We start from the raw sequence: 17,819 nt of genomic DNA, 5'->3' as shown, positions 1-17,819 counted from the left end.
GAGATCTCAGTTACACAGAAATGGTCTGTGATTTGTGATGTTGATTATCTGCACTTGTGCTTTCACACTGAGTAGAGAACTCATCATTTAAAAGATTACCTTGTAGGTGATGATAAGAGTGCATTTTCATCCTCTGCAGACAACATTTGTGCTGTGGTGACCATTATGGCTGGTCACCATTTAGAATGGAGCTGTTAAAAACTTCAAAAAGCTTCTATTAAAGTAATGTGGATTTATCTATCTAAGACTGTGAAATTTATCAAGGAGCCCAGTTTTGGCCTCCTTTTCTAATAAAAGTGTGCAGCTGCACAGCAGGGCAGTCAGCTCCCCAGCCTTCTAGGAAGCCAGGCATTTGGTTAGTAGCCCAGATTTGAGAATCCCTAGAGAGCTCTCTGGAGAGCAGAGCTTATGGATGTTCCGAAACCAGTCCTTTGCTGTCATTTATGGGAACAGCAGTATTGAGTGGTTGCAATGAGGTGTCTTGGAGTAGCTTAGCACCAGGAACACAAGACCCCTGCTTCTGTTGCCCTGCAGCATGCACATGTGTGGATTTGATTGCAGTGTTTGCAAATGTGGCTGAATATTAAAAGTTGAAATGCAGTTGTTAGTTTTACTGTATCATCTTTCAGTTTATTGGTACTGAAGTTGTTATATAATGTTGGGAGTTTTAATGTTCTGCTTTTGTTGTCTCTTTTAATATCATTTCAATGTATGACACTGAAACTTTCTTCTATCCAGCTGGGCATTTTCAACTGATGTATTGATTCCTGCTATGAAAGCAGTGTTAGCTGATACTGTCTGGAAGCAGTAGCTTTGAAGCTTGAGAGGGTGAGAGCCCCAGGAGATCCATGTTACTGCCTACCTGGTAGCCGGAATAAGAGCTAATAGGAATAGTTTGGATATCTCCTCCTTATTTCCATTGCCCACTTCTTTTTTCCTTCCCTCTAGCACTTCTTTTTGGAAGAGTACTCCTCCTTTCCCTTGGTTGTAATCACACTGCTGTGTATTACAAAATTGTCAGTCGTAACAAGTTGCACAGGGTTGACCCTGCTCAGCACCGAAACAGAGATGTGATTGCAGCTGAAATGCTTTTGCAGGCCAAAAAGGCAGATCCTACTTACCAAGTTTATTTTGAGTTAGTGCTCGACCTCAATCTTGGGGGTCATAATGCATCACAGACAGTTATCGTCTTCTGAACAAAGTTGAATTACTTTTAGTCTTTTGAGAATTGTGGTAGTAATGCAGATGGTTTGGCCAAACTTTAGGGTGGGTAATTGCAGGCTTGCTACTCAGAATTCCCCCAGGAATTTCATTTGGACTTAGGATCATTGGCTTTTTTCTCCTATGAAAAGGCAAACAGTTAGGAGAGCGTCCTCAGGCTGATGGTAACGGGTGTGGAAGCACTTGATGTGCCTTGCAGCACTTCACTGGTTAATGCAGAGAAGTTGATCTCTGAAAATGCCCTGAAGGCAATCAGGGAAATTCTGCTCCTAGGTAAAAACAAAACATGTGGAAAAGCGCGTAACCTGAAAAACAAAGATATGGCAGAAAAGAAGAAAAAAGAAAATGAGACTATACCAATCTGTGTACTAGCTAAGGGTGAACTGTGAATCCTGCACTGCTGGAGGGGCTAGACAGATCAAAATAATGGGAAGAAAATATCAGAAAACGAGACCCAGAGTAATTGTTTGATAGGGAAACAATTTCTCAGAGTGATAATCTTCAGTCCAGAGTAATCTCTGAAATCAGCCATGCTCTTTGTCACTTGACCACTTCCTTTGAGAGCGGCCACTTGACCGCTACCAAATAACTGAGACTTGGAGAAAAGAGTGAGGCTGAAGGATGACGGTTACCAAGTCAAGCAGGTGAAGCACGTAGAGATGAACATGCTGCGTCAGTTGGTGTGAGCTGGGGCATACAGGAAAAAAATGCCAAGAAAGCAGTCAGTCGCTCATCCTAAGTTTCACCAGAGTGGGTGTTTTAGAGGGAACAGTGACAGCAGCGCTAGCTCAGGTACTTGTTTCATAGAAAAGGAGACAGTATTCAAGCAGGAGATTAACGGGGTTTTAACTTGAACATAAATGGGACGTCTGTTACATTTCAGTTGAATGCTCATTGAACGTTGTGCTCCACAGACACCTCAATTTATGCCAAAAGAAGAAACATTAAAAGTGAAATTTCAGGTCATTAAAAGAGTGAGTTATCCCCATGAAAGGAAGAAGTGCGTTAATGGCTAAGTAGGAAAGTGAAAATGTGAAAGAATACAGGCAAAAGAGTATCTGTTATTAGGTTCTATATGTATCAAAACTCTTTTCTCATGATATAAAAGAGTGCCTATACTGGTTGAGCATGTATTAGAACTGTCAAGGGAGAAACAGAATGTCTTCAAGGTAAGTTCTCTGATGGTTAGGGACAGAGTTCACTTACCTGGCGATTCGTGTCCCTGGAGTTTGCCCTTCTCCAAAGACAGACAAGTATAGAGGCTCATTGCCTTGCAGGTGGGGTAACCAAGAGCATGAGAGTCACCCTTTGGACACTGTAGCGGAAGAGGGAACCCTTGGCATCTAGGCTGAAAGGAGATTAATATATATTTATACATATATATTTATGTATATACATAAAGGAAACGTTTTCTGTAACCAGAAAAGACAAGCGTTTGGGATTGGATAAAGTAGAAACCAAGCATTTTTAGGTTAGAAGGCATGTGGCAAACGCCCATAAAAATGTCATCTGCAATTTTGCACATTGCTGACAAACTTTCCCAGTAGTGTAGATTATTATTGCCAGAGAGAAGGGTCAGAATAAGAATCTGCAGATAGTCTGTTAGTAAACAGTGTCCAAAAAGGCAGTCTGAAAGTTTCTATTGCTAAGCTGAGGGGAGGATTTAGGTTAAACAGGCTTTTGCTTACAGTTCCTGCTACATCCTCAATGATAATACTTAAATTGTTGCTGGGAAGCCTGTTTATCTTTTTAGAAATTGTAAAATAAATACCAGAGAAGGTCTAAAATATTTTATTAAAGCCTCTAATGAACTGGAGGGTTGAGGAAAGTTTTCCAAAATGCTGACGGGACATCATTAAAGGCTGCAATCCATATGTCTGGTGGGTGCTTCTGCTGCATTAGACATTAGGAGCAGCCTGCATAAGGACAACTTCAGTACTAAGCAATTCATAAATTGGTCGTACTTGTAAAGATTAGTTGGTTTTGTGTCTAGCAGTGGGAGCCAAATGATTTCCAAGTGATTCCCTGACCACCTCATTGTTAAGAGTGTGCCAGATACCTGCAGACCTGAAGTAACAGCTAATTCAAAAGCATCAGCTAGGTTTTGTTTCACTCCTGCTTGTTGTGAGTGCCAGAACTTCACTTCCCACAGAAGCTCTGATGAGCTATGGCTATGCTAGAAATTTTTCAGACCAATCTTTCTGCAACAATGAGCCTGTGAAAGCCGGGAGAATGATCCGCTGCTGGCTCTGTCCAATCTTTTAATCAATCTCCCCTGTCTAACTAAACAAAGGCCCAGTCTCACACAGACAGGTGAGGGCAGTACATGTGAATATCCTGACAAAAAATAAAATGACTGCAGCGGTATCTTTCTTTGTCAAATGGGTGAGTGGTGTTAAGCAGACAGTAAACCTGCCTCAGCTGTAGCAGCATTGAACTTAAGGGCTTTGTTAACTGCTTGAGGGGAGAAAAAAAAAAAAAAAGGAGTGCATTTGAATGCCTTGCAACCTCTTTGAGCCTGAAATAGTAAACTAGAAATAACAAGATTGCTATTACGTATCATAGAGGCCAAAAGCTTAGTGGGAATCGAAAAGGATTAACATTTCATAGAGCTGGAAAGAATATGAAGCGTTGTTGTTGCTTCCTGAAACAAAAGTGAATTGGGAGAGCTCTAAAGCCACCTGCTCAGTACATAAGCCAGCCTTTTAGTGACGGAAGGTAGGAGGAGACTTGCCATCAGGAATTAATGTTAGAGAGCTCTACATCCCAGGATATATCCCAAAAAGAGATGTGAGGGAGGGCCAAAAAATATTAGGTTCTTAGAAGACGAGAGAATCTTTTTGATGTAAACTGATTCTTGCACCCTGAAACTGTTTCAAAAGGGATCTGACACCATTGCCACCTAATGCTCTCCCTCTACTGCAATCGCTGTTTGGCCCAAGCAACCAATTTGTGTTTCAACTCGGTGGCTGAAGAAGAAAGCATCTGCTTTCTAATATTAAGTATATTAAAAATTCATTATAGACTGGGTATTTTATTAGTTAATCTTTTTCCCCAAAGTGTGACATGACTGAAATCTATTCTGACTTGCACCAAGGTGTACTTTGATTAACTCAACTAAATCAACAGAGCAAGTGATTAGCGTCTTGCCCACATAGTAGCATGCAGTGTCCATTGTTACTGGTGTGCCAAGAACGGTGTTTGCTGTGATGCCCTAGCAGTGTTTTTCTTACTTTGCCTTTTCCTTTTATTGTTGGAAACATTCTTGATATTTAAGGCTCTTGGGGCTCTAATCTTACCTTCCTCTCTCCCTTCTAGTGTCTATCAACTTGTTGTCAAGGAGGAGAAGCTGCAGAAAGCACGGAGAGCTGCAGACATCATTGAATGCTTCTCTGTCCCAGTGAGCTACAAGAACGCTTCCAGTCTTGACTCACCACACTACTTTGCAGCTGAGCTGAAACCCATCAACCTGCCGGCCACGCAGCCATTCACAGTGGGCGACAACAAAACCTACAACGGCTACTGGAATGCTCCACTTTCTCCCCTGAAAAGCTATAGCATATACTTCCAGGCTCTTAGCAAGGCAAATGGAGTAAGTGCAGAGAAAACTGAAGTTGGATCTGTACATGTGACCACCTCTGTCTATCCTCTACATCTTTCTCCTTCATTCTCCATCGGATGTCAGTTTAATTCCTCCTCATTATTATCCTCTTACAGAAATTTGATCAAAATTAAACATGCCACTACTTGTCCTTCACTCAAGTCTCTCTCTGATGCCTAGATCCAATGAGAAGCCTGTTGGGGAGCCAGAGAACGTAAAGACACCTGTTGGCATGTGATTTACAAAAGGAATTGCTTAGAATTTGGTTTTGGTGGTGGTGTTTGGGTTGTTTTTTTTTTTTTCTTCCCCTTGTAGCTGCATTAATGCCAGAGTAAGAGATATTGTCCTTTTAAAAGACATAACTGCAATATCGTGACAGTCTCCAATTCACAGTGCTTGTGATTTTGGAGGAGCCGTTATGAGATGAGGACTATGCAAAAGCTGTGAAGTTGAATTACTTTATAGCTTGCATTTTGTCACATCATAATGTAGCACTTAGGATTGGGATTTTCAGCTTGAGCAAAATGTAAGTTGTACTGCAGGGGTGACTATGTGCCTGTCTTTTGTATTCCTTTTGAATACCCTGGACTATATTTTTACATGTACTTACTCTGTAATATTAAGTTTAAAACGGAGACTGCACGGGAAACATAGTCTGCCCTATTCTCAGACTCAAATGACATACACATAATGCCCCAACAGATCCCATCATAGGAAAAGGGAAGGCCTCTTTTCCCTCCTCCACTCTTCTGTTCCAGCCTAGAATAGTTTGTGACCTTCTCTTTTAACTCTCCTGTTTCAAGTCTGTTCAGCTAACAGTGTACAGGCCAGATCCGATCTAAGCAGTCATTCACCTTCCTCCCCTTTGACTCTCCTAATTGTTTTTCGTTATTGCATAACATGATACAATTTGACACTCCGGCCTCATGAAGAGTCTTAGAGCATTAACATGGCATCAAGAAGCTGGGTAGCCGAGTGCGTTATCAGCACATTTGCCAGTGCTTTCATGCATCTAACTTTAACATAGATAAATTCTCTAAGACATCACCTCTGAAAGGGCAAAATTAGAAAAATCAGTCAAAGGTGAATGGTGTAGGCTTTGGTCTCCACTCAGGATAGTGTCTTTTATACCCAAAACACAGCTGCACATCACAGAGGACCGTACATCGTTTAACAGGCTAGCAGTGACAATGACTGTTCACAACATATCTTGGTGTTTTACCGCCTTCATTTATCACCATTCTCCTGCAGAGATTCTGCTGTGTGGCTGACAAGCACAAATCTCTTCAATACCATGTTGGTTTTCACCTTGGTTTCCTTTCTAGTCGATATAGTTTCCTTCCAGCACTACTCAATTAATTCAATTTTGGATTTGCCTTTATAAAGGAAATTGTGAAATATATGTATATGTCTCTCTGTGTTTAGTTAGTTCCCGCTTGTGTGGTAGTTAATTGCTAGTGAATGGATCCCCAGGGGAGAAAAACTTTATTTGCTTAAGTACAACATAACATGCCATAAATGGGTTATAGGAATGGAAATGTAGGCTTCCCTTTGCATTCCAGATTAAGGCAGCACTAATGTGTGGTTCCTGCTTTTTCTGGATCTCTGGAGCTGGCAGGTTGCATCACACTCTCTACATACAAGGCGATAAGGACTCAAAAAAGGGTGACTCGCTTGGGCTGTTCTAATAGGAACACAAGGCTGCAAAAGACTTTTTAAGCATAAGTTAATCAAGAGAGTCTGTATGCAACAGTACAGAGTTTATGACGGCATGAGAAGTATCCTGCCAGACAAAGAGAATTCCTCTTTGAGCAAGTAATTGCCTCTTGTGTTAATAATTTATATTGGCACAGTATATGCTTATATGTCCTTGAAGTGCAGTGCTATGGGAAAAAATATAGAGGAAGTGTCCAAGAGTGGAATATTCTGTGGAATATTTTGTTTCTGGATAAAATCCTTAAGCCCCACATTTCAAACATTAGGGTCTGATTTTCATCCAGTCTTTTGCAGCTGTAAATAATAAGTTTTGTTTCATTCCCAGAATTGTGTACAGGTAGAATTTGTATTTAAGAGTGTTCTGTTTTTTTCACTTATGTCCATAACCTGAGCAGCTTTGACTGGTCTTTGTAAAGCCTACTAATAATTATAGCTGCAATGTGGCACTTTTGATAATGCACATCTGCAAAAAATCTGAAACAGTAACAATTTAGCACAATTAAAATATAGCCTTATGTTCCCTTGCACATGAAAAACTTAACAGAACATTGCCACTCACTTTTTAATTAGGATATTCTATAGTTTCATTAATCACTGACAGTTGTGGAATGATGAAGCTGCTTTCCACACCTGGAACCTGCAATAAGAAACCTTTGTGCAGTGAACCAGAACATCTTCCTTTGGAAATATAGGACTCTGGGGAGAGCTTAATTTGAAGAAACATTCTGCATTTGGTCAAAAAGCTTGATTAGGAGGAGGTAGAAGTGTTACAGGAGTTGTGCATTGTTTCAGCTCCTCTGTACGTGGAGGGTTGTGCTCATTTGGTGTTCTTGTCTGCTCTGCAACCATTAGCCGTGATTGTTACAGTGAAAGGAACGTAATTAACAGCTGGATGCAAAACAAGTGTGGCAAATTGCTGCAAAATCAGATCACGAGCTTTTCTGCCTTCTCTTGTGCAATGTTGTACTTGTTGTTTGAGAGTTTGAATGAGTTCGATGTAGCTGGCTGAATTCTTTTCTGTGGACAGTTGCATGAAGTTTGGTCAACATGGGGTTGCTTCCAGACAGGGGTCTAAGTAGAACATGTGTGAAACAGAATGGTTTTCAGCTTTGTGATACAGAACACTTCCAAATTGTGTGAATTTCCCTCCTAGGGACTGTTGAAAGCCAGATGCTGAACTGAAATGTGTCAGAGTTTGAAGTAAGAGGGGGAAAAAAGAGAAAAAGGAAACAGAAGCTCTGGGCTTTGTAACTGTGGGGGTGAGAAGCACCGTTAGTTACCAATTAATTGTTAGACGGAGTTAGCACAAGGAGTGACACAGGAAGAAGAATGGACGAGTGGCTGCGCTCTCCTCTGGCAGGATCTCCCCACACGCTGTTGCAGCCATCCAGGTAGTTAACTGATGTTTGCTGGTTGTCCTGGTGCCGGCTGCTACAGATGGCTGCCTGACAGAGCATGACGTTTTGTGTCTGAAAAGCCTCCCTCAGCTCACCCCTTTAAAACACCAGCCCTTTCAGTGTTTAAGCCTCTGAAAGGTGAGGCCAAGGTGGCAAGACTGTGTTATTCTCTTATACCGACTTAATAATCAAAGTCAAATGTTTCAGGTTTTATTGTCCCCAAGTTCTTTATCTGGGTCATCGTAGGTGACAGTCTCTGGTAAGTGATCCAGCTGCATGGGCAAATGGGGAGAGTTCTTTGGCTGCTGTGTGAAACCTGCCTGAATTTTTGAGCAGCTCAGAAACCAGAGCTTCCTAAAAATCCTTCCTGCAGTTGCATTTTACCTTATTGAGATAAAATGAAATCTGTAACAGCACAGTTGCAATCAATAACTCTTGGCCATTTTTCCTCTAAATGGGAGATAAGGCAGGAGCCTTTGTAACACAGCAGGAGATGATGTGGGGGATGCTGCCAGCTGCTCCTGCAGCCTGGTGGTCCAACAGGTGAATGATGTTTTCAGGCCAGAATTGTGAAAAGTAGCACCACAGGAATCAATGAGAATATTATTTTTGAGGGAATGATAGACTCTACAGAGATTCTTATTGATTTTTTTCCTCTCTAATGACTTGTACTACATGCACAATCAGGCAGTTCATTATTATCAGGGGACTTCGGGCTGGATTTCTAGATGCTGACGGGTCTACTTGCAGTACGCAACATTCTTCTGGGATGTTTTGGAGGTATGGCTAGAGCTGTCAACAGAGAGGTGGGATTCATCCCTGTAGAGATGGCCCATGAAAAAAACAGTGAGGTACTTTAGTTCAGCACGAGCCCCGTTCTGAAAAATGAAGTGGCACCAAGGCTGCCTGTGTTGCTTCTGTGAACTGTTCAACAGCTTTGAGGAGCTCTGTGTTCAGTAGGATTTTGGGTGTACAGTTTTGTTCACATATGTTTACTGCTTCTTAATCTCATGTTGGAGCTGCTGGGGCGGAAATAAAGCAGCTGTGGAAGCACTTCACTCTTTGTAAGCCCCTCTTTCCACATCTGTTTGGCCATCTTGGGCCAGAGTGTGTGGACCTGAGGGTTTTCCTGATAGTTCTGTCAACAGCGTAAATAAAATCGTCCAGTCTACCTCACATTTGAGAGTTTGGGAGGTATGGGTGTTCAATGATGAACTATGTATCATTGAAATAACTTTCTATTGTAAATAATAAAATCCCTAACCACTTTGTTAAACCTCCCTTCTCCAAATGAGACAGATACTAAAAATAGCTGAGAATTGGAAAGGCAATACTAGGTTTAGCTTAGTCTCTTGGAGAATTAACAGTTTCCTTAAGCTGGCAATAGCAATTACAGGGGAGACCATTGACCCTGCACAGACATATGCACATGGTTCACTTTAAAGGCAGCAAACAGTTGGCTTCAGAGGGATGAAAAAGAAACACGTGACCTAAAGCTCTCCTGAACTTGAGCGAAATTTGTTGAGGACCAAAAAAAATCCAAATCCTTACGATGTTCAGTGGACAGAACCATGGTTTCTATGTTCTGTGAAGCAGGTTGCCAACAAGCATGCTCAGTGTATAGCTCTGGGACACAGGGAGCTAAAGTTGAAACTGAGGCCAAGTGGGAGATTGGTAATTCCTTGTCTTGTCTGTGCAGCAGCGAAAGTTAAAATTGCCTGTCCCCGGTTTGAGCTGCCTGATGAAACTGTGGGTGTTGCAGGGCAGCCCCGAACGGTGGGCGTGGGGACAGCAGGTCTCAGCGGTGCTGGCAGGTGGTTCTTCAGACAAGGCAAGTGCTGTTTAACTAATGCAAAGTCATAATAATAGTAAAGGAAAGCAAAAACTGTGGGTGTGAAAACAGATGGTTGAAAAAGCTCTGCTTCTTTTATTGTTGTTCGTAGTCTGTAAACAACAAGCTGTCATTTTAAAAGAAAAGAAAAAAAAAATCATTTGCCCTTTTAGGTTGTGAAGATGCAGCTGTCACATAAACATATGTCCTGCTGCCCTCGTAGCCCTTTTCTGCAGAAAATTGTTCCTATCCAAACACTAAAGAGACAGAGGCAGAACTTATCTTGTTATCATCCAGTGTACTTGTGTGAAATATGTGTTTAGGAACCTAAGTAATTAGTAGACAACGTCAGCTCCCTTTTTTTGAAAAAGGAAGAAACAAACTATATTAAAAGAACATTTAAAAAAACCCCTGAAAATTCAGAGGGATGCTAAAACAGGCTGATGGTGTGTAGTTTCAAGCCTGCGTGCATGAGCTGTGTTGGCAGAGAGGGCTTACGCAGCTTCTCGGCACAGTTCATGTCCTCTGTGGAGAGTCTCCAGCGCGGTAGAGGCATAGGCCTGGGTCTGCCCTCCAGAACAGCCTGCCAGCACTCCAGAACACGATCCTCACCTCGTCTATGTCCATGGTGTATGGACTTAAAAAATTAGTTAATTTACTAATAATTTACTTAATACACTGTAAGCGTTCTGGATACGAAGCATGTTGGAAAATGATGGTTGGATCAAGAGCTGTAGGATGTATTCATGCAGTGTTTTCCTATGCCAGGATCTTGGTTAAAATATGCCTACATTGTTCTGTTACTGTTTGGATAGAAAATGTCTGCCATAACCTGGCAGTGATACAGAGCTGAAGTAGTAGTGCTCGTGGGATCTTAAATTGAATTATTCCTGTGACTTCAGCCATAATACGAAACCAGTATCTTATGCTGAACATGTAGGATCTTGGGTCATGATTAAGATTGTTGCAGACATAAGGCCTTGTAAAACTTCTGTGATATCACAAAATGGGAATTAGGTATCACAGCATTTGAAAGAACGTTCAGAAACAACACGGAGACTGAAATGTGGGGAAATTATTTTTGTTTTTTTACAACTTTTTAATTATCTCTATTTCATTATTTTTCTTATAATTGCTTTAAGCCATCTGGATGGATAATTGAGAATTACCTACGTTGTTTATTCTTGCTTTACTATTGACCAAACAGAAGCATCTTGCTTTTCTGTGGGCGGGAAAGCACCTTGTCTGAATCAAAAGTAGTATTTTTCAGAAAACAAATGTCACTGTGGGAAAATGGTTTTACTGTTTTTTTTTGAAAAAAAATCCCCTGTGTTTATGTATTCTCTTTCTTTATAGAAAAGTTCATACAAACTCACAATTCTCAGCATCAATCAAAGAAAAATAGAGTAAATTTAAAGACATCTCATTTTTACGAGACACCAAAGAGATGAGCAGTGGGTTGATCAATGAGGTGATCAATGGAAATCAATGGAGTAATCAGCCCTAATCAGGAATATGGACTAAGTTCAAGTCTTGAAACTTTAGCATCCCTAGTAGCTGGATGTCTGGTGTCTGTGTAGGTTTCTTTTATGTTTTCCTTCTCAGAAGATGCAATTTGAAATGAAGTTCTGAAGTCCAGATGTCTTGTTCCTCTAATGATTGATTGCCCTTGCTTTTGGCAGAGCCAGATGATGGTCTTCTAATAACTATGATTGTCTGCTAAATGCAGCAATTAGTAGCTGTAGATGCAAACAGAACACACTGCATCCTGTCTTCCCAAATTACCCTGTGGGAGGGTAATGTGCAGGAATACGCACATGCTCAAATGAGATCAGTTACAGCATCATTAACAAGATTTCAGTTTTTGTTTTCTCACCTCTTCTTTTCTCAACATTGACTCATTTCTCCAGCTTTTTGTTGCACTTTGAAGCTAGCAGAAAGCAACAAATACAGAAAAAAAATTTCCACAACAAAATGTGAGGAAGTGTCCACCTACTTTTAGACTGCAAAAATGCTGTCTTGATATTTTTTATTTATTTTATTTTTCATCACTGATTTTCCAGGTCACCTTGTCTTAGATTGTAAACTACATCAGAATCCACCTATCTTAAAATTCCCAGCATTATGTGCTGAGGCAGTGCTCTGAAAATAAAGCTATGTTTTTCCTGCTTCATATATCATCACTACTAATAAAGATTTTGGAATTCCAGAATAGCTGGCAATTCGAGTTGATTGTACATGAGGCAGAGGTGAATGATGAGCTCTATTGTACAGTTACATTGACTTTGCAGTGCCGACGGTTGTACAGGTTGTGTAGAGAAGGTGATTTTTGAGGGAGAGAGGAGTCAGTGCATCAAAGAGAGATGCCTCTGGTTTACGGGGATAAACAGTGCTTCAGTCCTGCTCTGGGGGCTGTATGGCTGGGAAGGATGACCCAGACACTCTTTGTCCTCGGTGATCCAGGACTTCCTTAAGGCAGTCTGAAGGCAAAATCAACAAAGGGGCAGTTTGTCCTGAATATTTCGTTGTTTTTAGACTACGTCCACGGTTACTTATATCCAGACAGTGTGGCTGACTTGTATCTTGAGGAATGCATAGAAAGGGATCAGAGGGAATCGCTCTTGCATTTTCCCAGTGTGGATCCTGCAATTTTCCCCTTCCTACGTGCAACATGAGGAAGCGAGGAGGAAGGGACGATGGGACCGTGTTTTTCTGCTCAGGCTGGGAAGGTCTGTCGCAGGTGGAACAGATTTTCTCCAAGAGCAAATTCAGGCTTTCACAGTGTTCATCTTAGTGCTTGAGGATGGAATGAGGTGCTCAGCAGTGCATTTGCTAGGCTGTTGTTTCCAGAGCACAGACAGCATCCATACTAATGTAGCATTGTTACGCACAGTAATTTATGCAGTATTCGTTACACCTGAGACACGTTCAAGAGCATGTAAAGACATCAAGTGCTAAGAAAACCCTGCAGCAGATTACTGCCTGACAAAGTCAGCTTTTTAACCAAAGCAACACATTAAGATTTGGACGGGAATCATGCATCGAACAGAAGCAATCCATGCCAGCAAGGGCTGTAGAATGAGGAACTGGGGATACCAGAAAGGATGTGTTTTCAGCAGAAGTGGCCTGAGAGGGCTGCCGAGTTCAAGCTTTTAGTTAAGCCAAATACAACATTGCTGTTCCGATCCAAACTCCTGTTTACGCAGATCTCCGAGCTCTGAGGTGGATTGAACAAAAACGTTGGGTTTTATCCCAGCTCTGCAATGAAAAACTGCAGTGGTGTGGGTTGTGTTTGAATAGCTCATTTGGCAGGGCTAGCCATACAGCATGCTGTTTTGCTTCGCATACATACAAGAGAGCTGAAATATTCAAATGACTACTTTGGTGTCTGTTTGCCATGTGTTTAAATAAATACCCAATTTGCAAAATTTGCAGTAATGGTGCATGAAAATTAGATGTACAGTTGCATGTACTTTTGACCCAAGGCTTGTCTGCCTATTAAAGATCAGGTCATTTAACTGGTAAATTCTGTGAGTTAATCAGGCAGTTACACGGGACCCATCACTCACACATCGAGTGTGGAAAAACATGTTGTCACTCTTAACTTCTCAACAGTTAGAGAAGCTGCCGTATGCAAGTCCATTAGTATGGAGTGTTTTATGCAACTAGAACTGTTGGTGGTGTTTTCAGAGATGGAAGTGTAAGAAAAATGCTTATTTCTTTTAGTATCTTTTTAAAGGCATGTATGTTTATTGTAGATGGTCAAATTCCACACCTTGATGTTTTCCTATTTTTTTTTGTTTGTTTGTTTTTCAGGAAACAAAAATCAACTGTGTCCGGCTGGCAACAAAAGGTATGTGGGCCTCCTTTTCCTGCAAAGCACAATGCCAGTAATGTAAAAGCTGCAGTGGTGACACAATTTGATTACAGTTACTATTCAAAGAAAAAGAACAAGCCTCTTTCTTTTCTTTCTTTCTTTTTTTTTTTTTTTTAAGGAAGATTACAAAGGCAGAACAAAAATTTCCAGAACCACTACACTATATGTGTGGACTCTCATTTTTTTAAGACAGGGTATCTGTCTCTCTGTGGTTCCTCCTTTCCTTTATTCTGCCGACAGCTTTCCTGTCCTGAGGACTGTTCTTGCTACTGACAGAATGTCACTGAAAAAGCTTCCTATTAACTTTGTTCTCTCCACAACTTTATAAAGTAGATAAGTACGAGGAGATCTCGCATGAGCCCAACCTTGAACACAGCGGGGCACAATTCTTACATCACACCGTTTTCACGGTATAACTCAACAGAGTAGAGTACGCTCCTTATTTTTATTGCTATTAGTTCAGAATAGATCAAACTGATAAGTCAAATAGACCAGACTGAGCAAACCCAAGACAAATATTGTTCAGATGCAATGCTCCGATCCCCAGGTTGCTTCACAAGGTGTAGCTCTTGAGGGACTGGGGATGGCATTGTCCAGGTTCCTTCTTGGAGTTGCTTTTAACAACTCTTCTAAGGACTTCAAAATCACCCCAGGGGCTCCTTTGCCAGCAATTTACTTGTAATGCAAACAGAAGAGTAGCTGTAAAGAGACTTCTTCCACACAAGACAAAGTGTCAAAATGAGCTCTAAGGAAATGATAGGGTAATTGCCATGGGCCATACTACAGGTAGCTCTCCATTTCCAAAACTCAGGGTTGCATCTTGTGCTCTTGCTACTTTGCTGAAATGTGGAATAACTGCATTACTGCCTGTGGAGTCTTTCCAGAGTTGAACAAAAATTGGCAGGAGCCTACGACCTTCTTTGAGGCACCATCTCACTTTTTCTATTCTTTTCACTCCTATCTGTCTTGTGGCAGTAACAGAAGTTAATTACTTCTAGGTACTTTCTCCTGATCACTTCTGCATCTGCACTTACAGCGGAGTTGAGAGGGATCAAAGAAGCCCCAGCTAACAGTTGCTGGGTAGCAGAAGAGGACTTTTTTCGTCTTTATATGGAGACATCCCCCAGTCTGTTACAGAAAATCATGCACTGGGGTGGTAGGTGCTGCATGAAGTTCCCACCCATGCAGCTGTTTTCACTGCTGAGACCTGATATGCAAACTGGTAGGGCTGTAAGCAGTTGTGTCACCACTGAAAGCCAAGGAGGATGAGCCATTTCTCCCCTTTCTCCCTTTCATCTGTGGCTCTGGTGCTCCCCATATCCTCTTGTTGCTTTCCTTTCTAAAAGTTCCTCGTAAAATCCGTATTTAATTCATTTCTCTGGGTTACAAACATTCTATGTGTCTCAGTCTCCCCTCCTTCCTCCTCAGTTTTTCCAGCTGGTAGTGAAGTGACCATTTTGGATACCTTATTTTGGCTTTCTGGTGGTAGAAATGGAAGGAACAGGACTGGGTAAGACGAGTCTGGGTGAAGTGAGTCTCCCCAGGGTTTTCCCAGAGCATGACTAAAGGTCACTTCGTGAGATCAGAGAGGCAGGAATAATGCATTTTTTGAAACCTGTAGTTTCTTTCATTTCAGTTGTTCCTTTTTCTGGAGTTGAAAAAAGTTGGAAGAATGTTGTCATGCTAGCAGAAAAGATTTTGCTCTGTGACTATTCAAAGAAAAATAAAAACCTGTGTAGCTTGAAAAGTCCCGTTCTTGCATGACCGTTTGATTTGCACTGCCTGATTTGAGTACTTCAGAAAAGAGTCACATAAGTGTTTCACCTTGAGTTGACTTCTGCAAACCGATTTAATTTTCATTAACCTGTTAGGTCACCAGGAAGGGTCAATAAGCTACCCTCATCCTGTCATTTCAGAAAGTCATCTCTTTTTTAAAAAGGATCTCTTACTAATATTAATTTGCTAAGAGATATAAAAGAGATGGGTATAGCCTGAGGATGCCTAGAGCCACTGTTTTTTGGTGATCTTATTCTTTAGGATTTTTCTTGATTGACACGAATGGAAAAGGACAAGAAGTTATGGTAGTTCTAGTGTTCTCCCTGTCTCAATGGATATCACTTTTGATTTATAGGCAGATGTCTTATTTCTATACATGGAGTGTGGAAATCTCTGCGGATTTTTTTTTCTTTTTTTTCTTGTCTTCACTCTGTGAATTGCAATGTTGTATTTCTCAGTGCCTGACCCATTAGCAAGGACAGTGGAATATGCACAGCTGTGGCTAATTTTATGCAGTTTTAGCTCTGGAAGGGTACAATATGGCCTGCAGCTCACACGAAAGGTAGCATCACAAGGGAATTTGTAGTCTTGATAATGTAACAGCATCTTCCATTGCTGGCACCTGTGAAGTATAAGCAGCTGAGCAATAGCTGAATACTGTGGGTCTGTGGTTTGGAGCTTTCCCATAGTTTCAGATTTCCATATGTCATGAGGCTGAATTCCCACCATACATTAACTCCATATGAATAGAAGGACTCAGACACTCCACGTCCCAGCCCCTGAAGAGGGGTGTTGTATCTGCCCTCTCCCTGCTGTGCGGCAATGGACAGAGACACTCATGAAACGATAATAACATTGTGACCTGATCAAAGGCTGATAGCTGGGATGTTCTAGCTGATCTACTGTGTCTGTGCTGTCTTCTGTCTACTCATTATATTGATTATCTTTAATGACATTGCCCTGTATTCGCCTTTATGTGCATCGTTGTCTTTCTGTGGAGAGAATGAGCAAACCTGTGGTCTGCCTTGAACGAAATCTTCAGAGCTGCCAGCAAAGATACCACTGTGGTGTCTTTGGTAAGAGGAAAAAAAACCACCTTTCTTGGAGTGGGGTCTAATCTCAACAGTGACAGCTTAAAAGCTCCGCTTTGAGTTGGTACCAGCAAAGCATATTTTGTTTTGACGCAAGAAAATAAATACGTACTACTGGTGCCAGACTAAATGTTCATTTTGGGCTATAGGCCTAATTTTTCCATTCCTAGACATTTGACACTGCAGTAGCTCCATTAACGTTAGTGAAATGAGTTCTGATTTACACCAATGACAGGAAGATTAGGATCAAGACAGGTTTAAGCAAAGCAAGTATTCTCTTGAAGTACTGGATTAACAAGGGCAGTAAACGTGAGTGTGGGAGTAATTAGGCAATAAAATGTGTTAGGCAGTGTGTTACTGGGGGATTATAACACATCCTGGGTGTTGCTGCAAGGCACCTGTTCAGAAGCTGAGTAGCTTTAATTACTTGAGAGATACATGAGGCTGCTACTTCAGCAGACTGGGAGGCAATTTTCTTTGTATGTCCCATTGCCTCAAAACCAAGAAAATGAAAGTAGACATCTCTCTAAAAAGTGTTTTAGTCCATTAAAGAGAGTTTTGGAGATTTCCCAGTTTTCTCTCCTTCCCTTTTAGCCAGAAATAGACTGTTCAGATCAACCCTGTTTCAGTTCAGCTCAGCTCCATGCAGGAGCTGCTTCCCATCTCTCCCAGCGGTGCACTGTTCTGCATGGTTTTCTGCCTGCTGCTCCTGTTCAGATGAACTTGATTCTTGTGGTCGCAAGAAAGATCTCTCAAATGTTCATGTATTGGCCTATTCAATGTCAGGGTGAGGGGGGGTGTCAGCATTTCAGAGCAGTAGGTCATGACACCAGGAGCGCATCCTCTAAAGCAGAGCTAATAGATGCCCAGCTGGGCAAGCACATGTTCCTCCATCCAGTGTCTCAATGTAAGGGTTGGCTGATGCCGGTGGCAAGGGCCAGTGGCAGGGACTCATCGTCAGCCTTTGCTATGGTAACATCTGACCATCCATCAGAAAGCTCTCTGCGTTTGTCCAGTCTGTGTAGCCATTTCACGTTTTGCCAGCATGTTTTAAATCCACAAGCGTTATTAACCTTTTGTATCTACGTATGTATTTATTTTCAGGTTTGTTGGTCTCAGGTTTCTTACCACTTCCAGCCATAACCATCTGTCCTCACATGGGATGCTCCACTTTTTTTAAATTACTGGAGAAATGTTGTCCTTCACAGCATTAGTCACTTGGATGTGTAACATTACCATAAAACACTCTTTAAAAATAAGTTTCTAATTAAATCCCGATTTACCAGCTCTCTGCCGTACAATTTTCATT

At 41.4% G+C, this 17,819-nt stretch overlaps 1 protein-coding gene across 7 annotated transcripts in view; it reads left to right on the top strand.

Annotated features, from left to right (window-relative positions):
* The window catches only part of PTPRT (protein tyrosine phosphatase receptor type T), a 472,716-nt gene that overhangs the window by 365,419 nt on the left and 89,478 nt on the right, over positions 1 to 17,819 (top strand). For all 7 annotated transcript variants that reach the window (XM_087749578.1, XM_087749577.1, XM_087749574.1 and 4 more), the window contains exons 12-13: positions 4,540 to 4,813; positions 13,583 to 13,619. In XM_087749578.1, coding sequence (XP_087605704.1) covers positions 4,540 to 4,813; positions 13,583 to 13,619 — 311 coding nt within the window. The remainder of the gene's footprint in view (positions 1 to 4,539; positions 4,814 to 13,582; positions 13,620 to 17,819) is intronic.

The sequence above is a fragment of the Nipponia nippon genome, unplaced genomic scaffold (genome assembly GCF_047370975.1).
Source record: "Nipponia nippon isolate SJK-2023a ecotype South Korea unplaced genomic scaffold, ASM4737097v1 scaffold_13, whole genome shotgun sequence".
Taxonomy (NCBI): domain Eukaryota; kingdom Metazoa; phylum Chordata; class Aves; order Pelecaniformes; family Threskiornithidae; genus Nipponia; species Nipponia nippon.
This window is presented reverse-complemented; position numbering and strand designations above follow the sequence as displayed.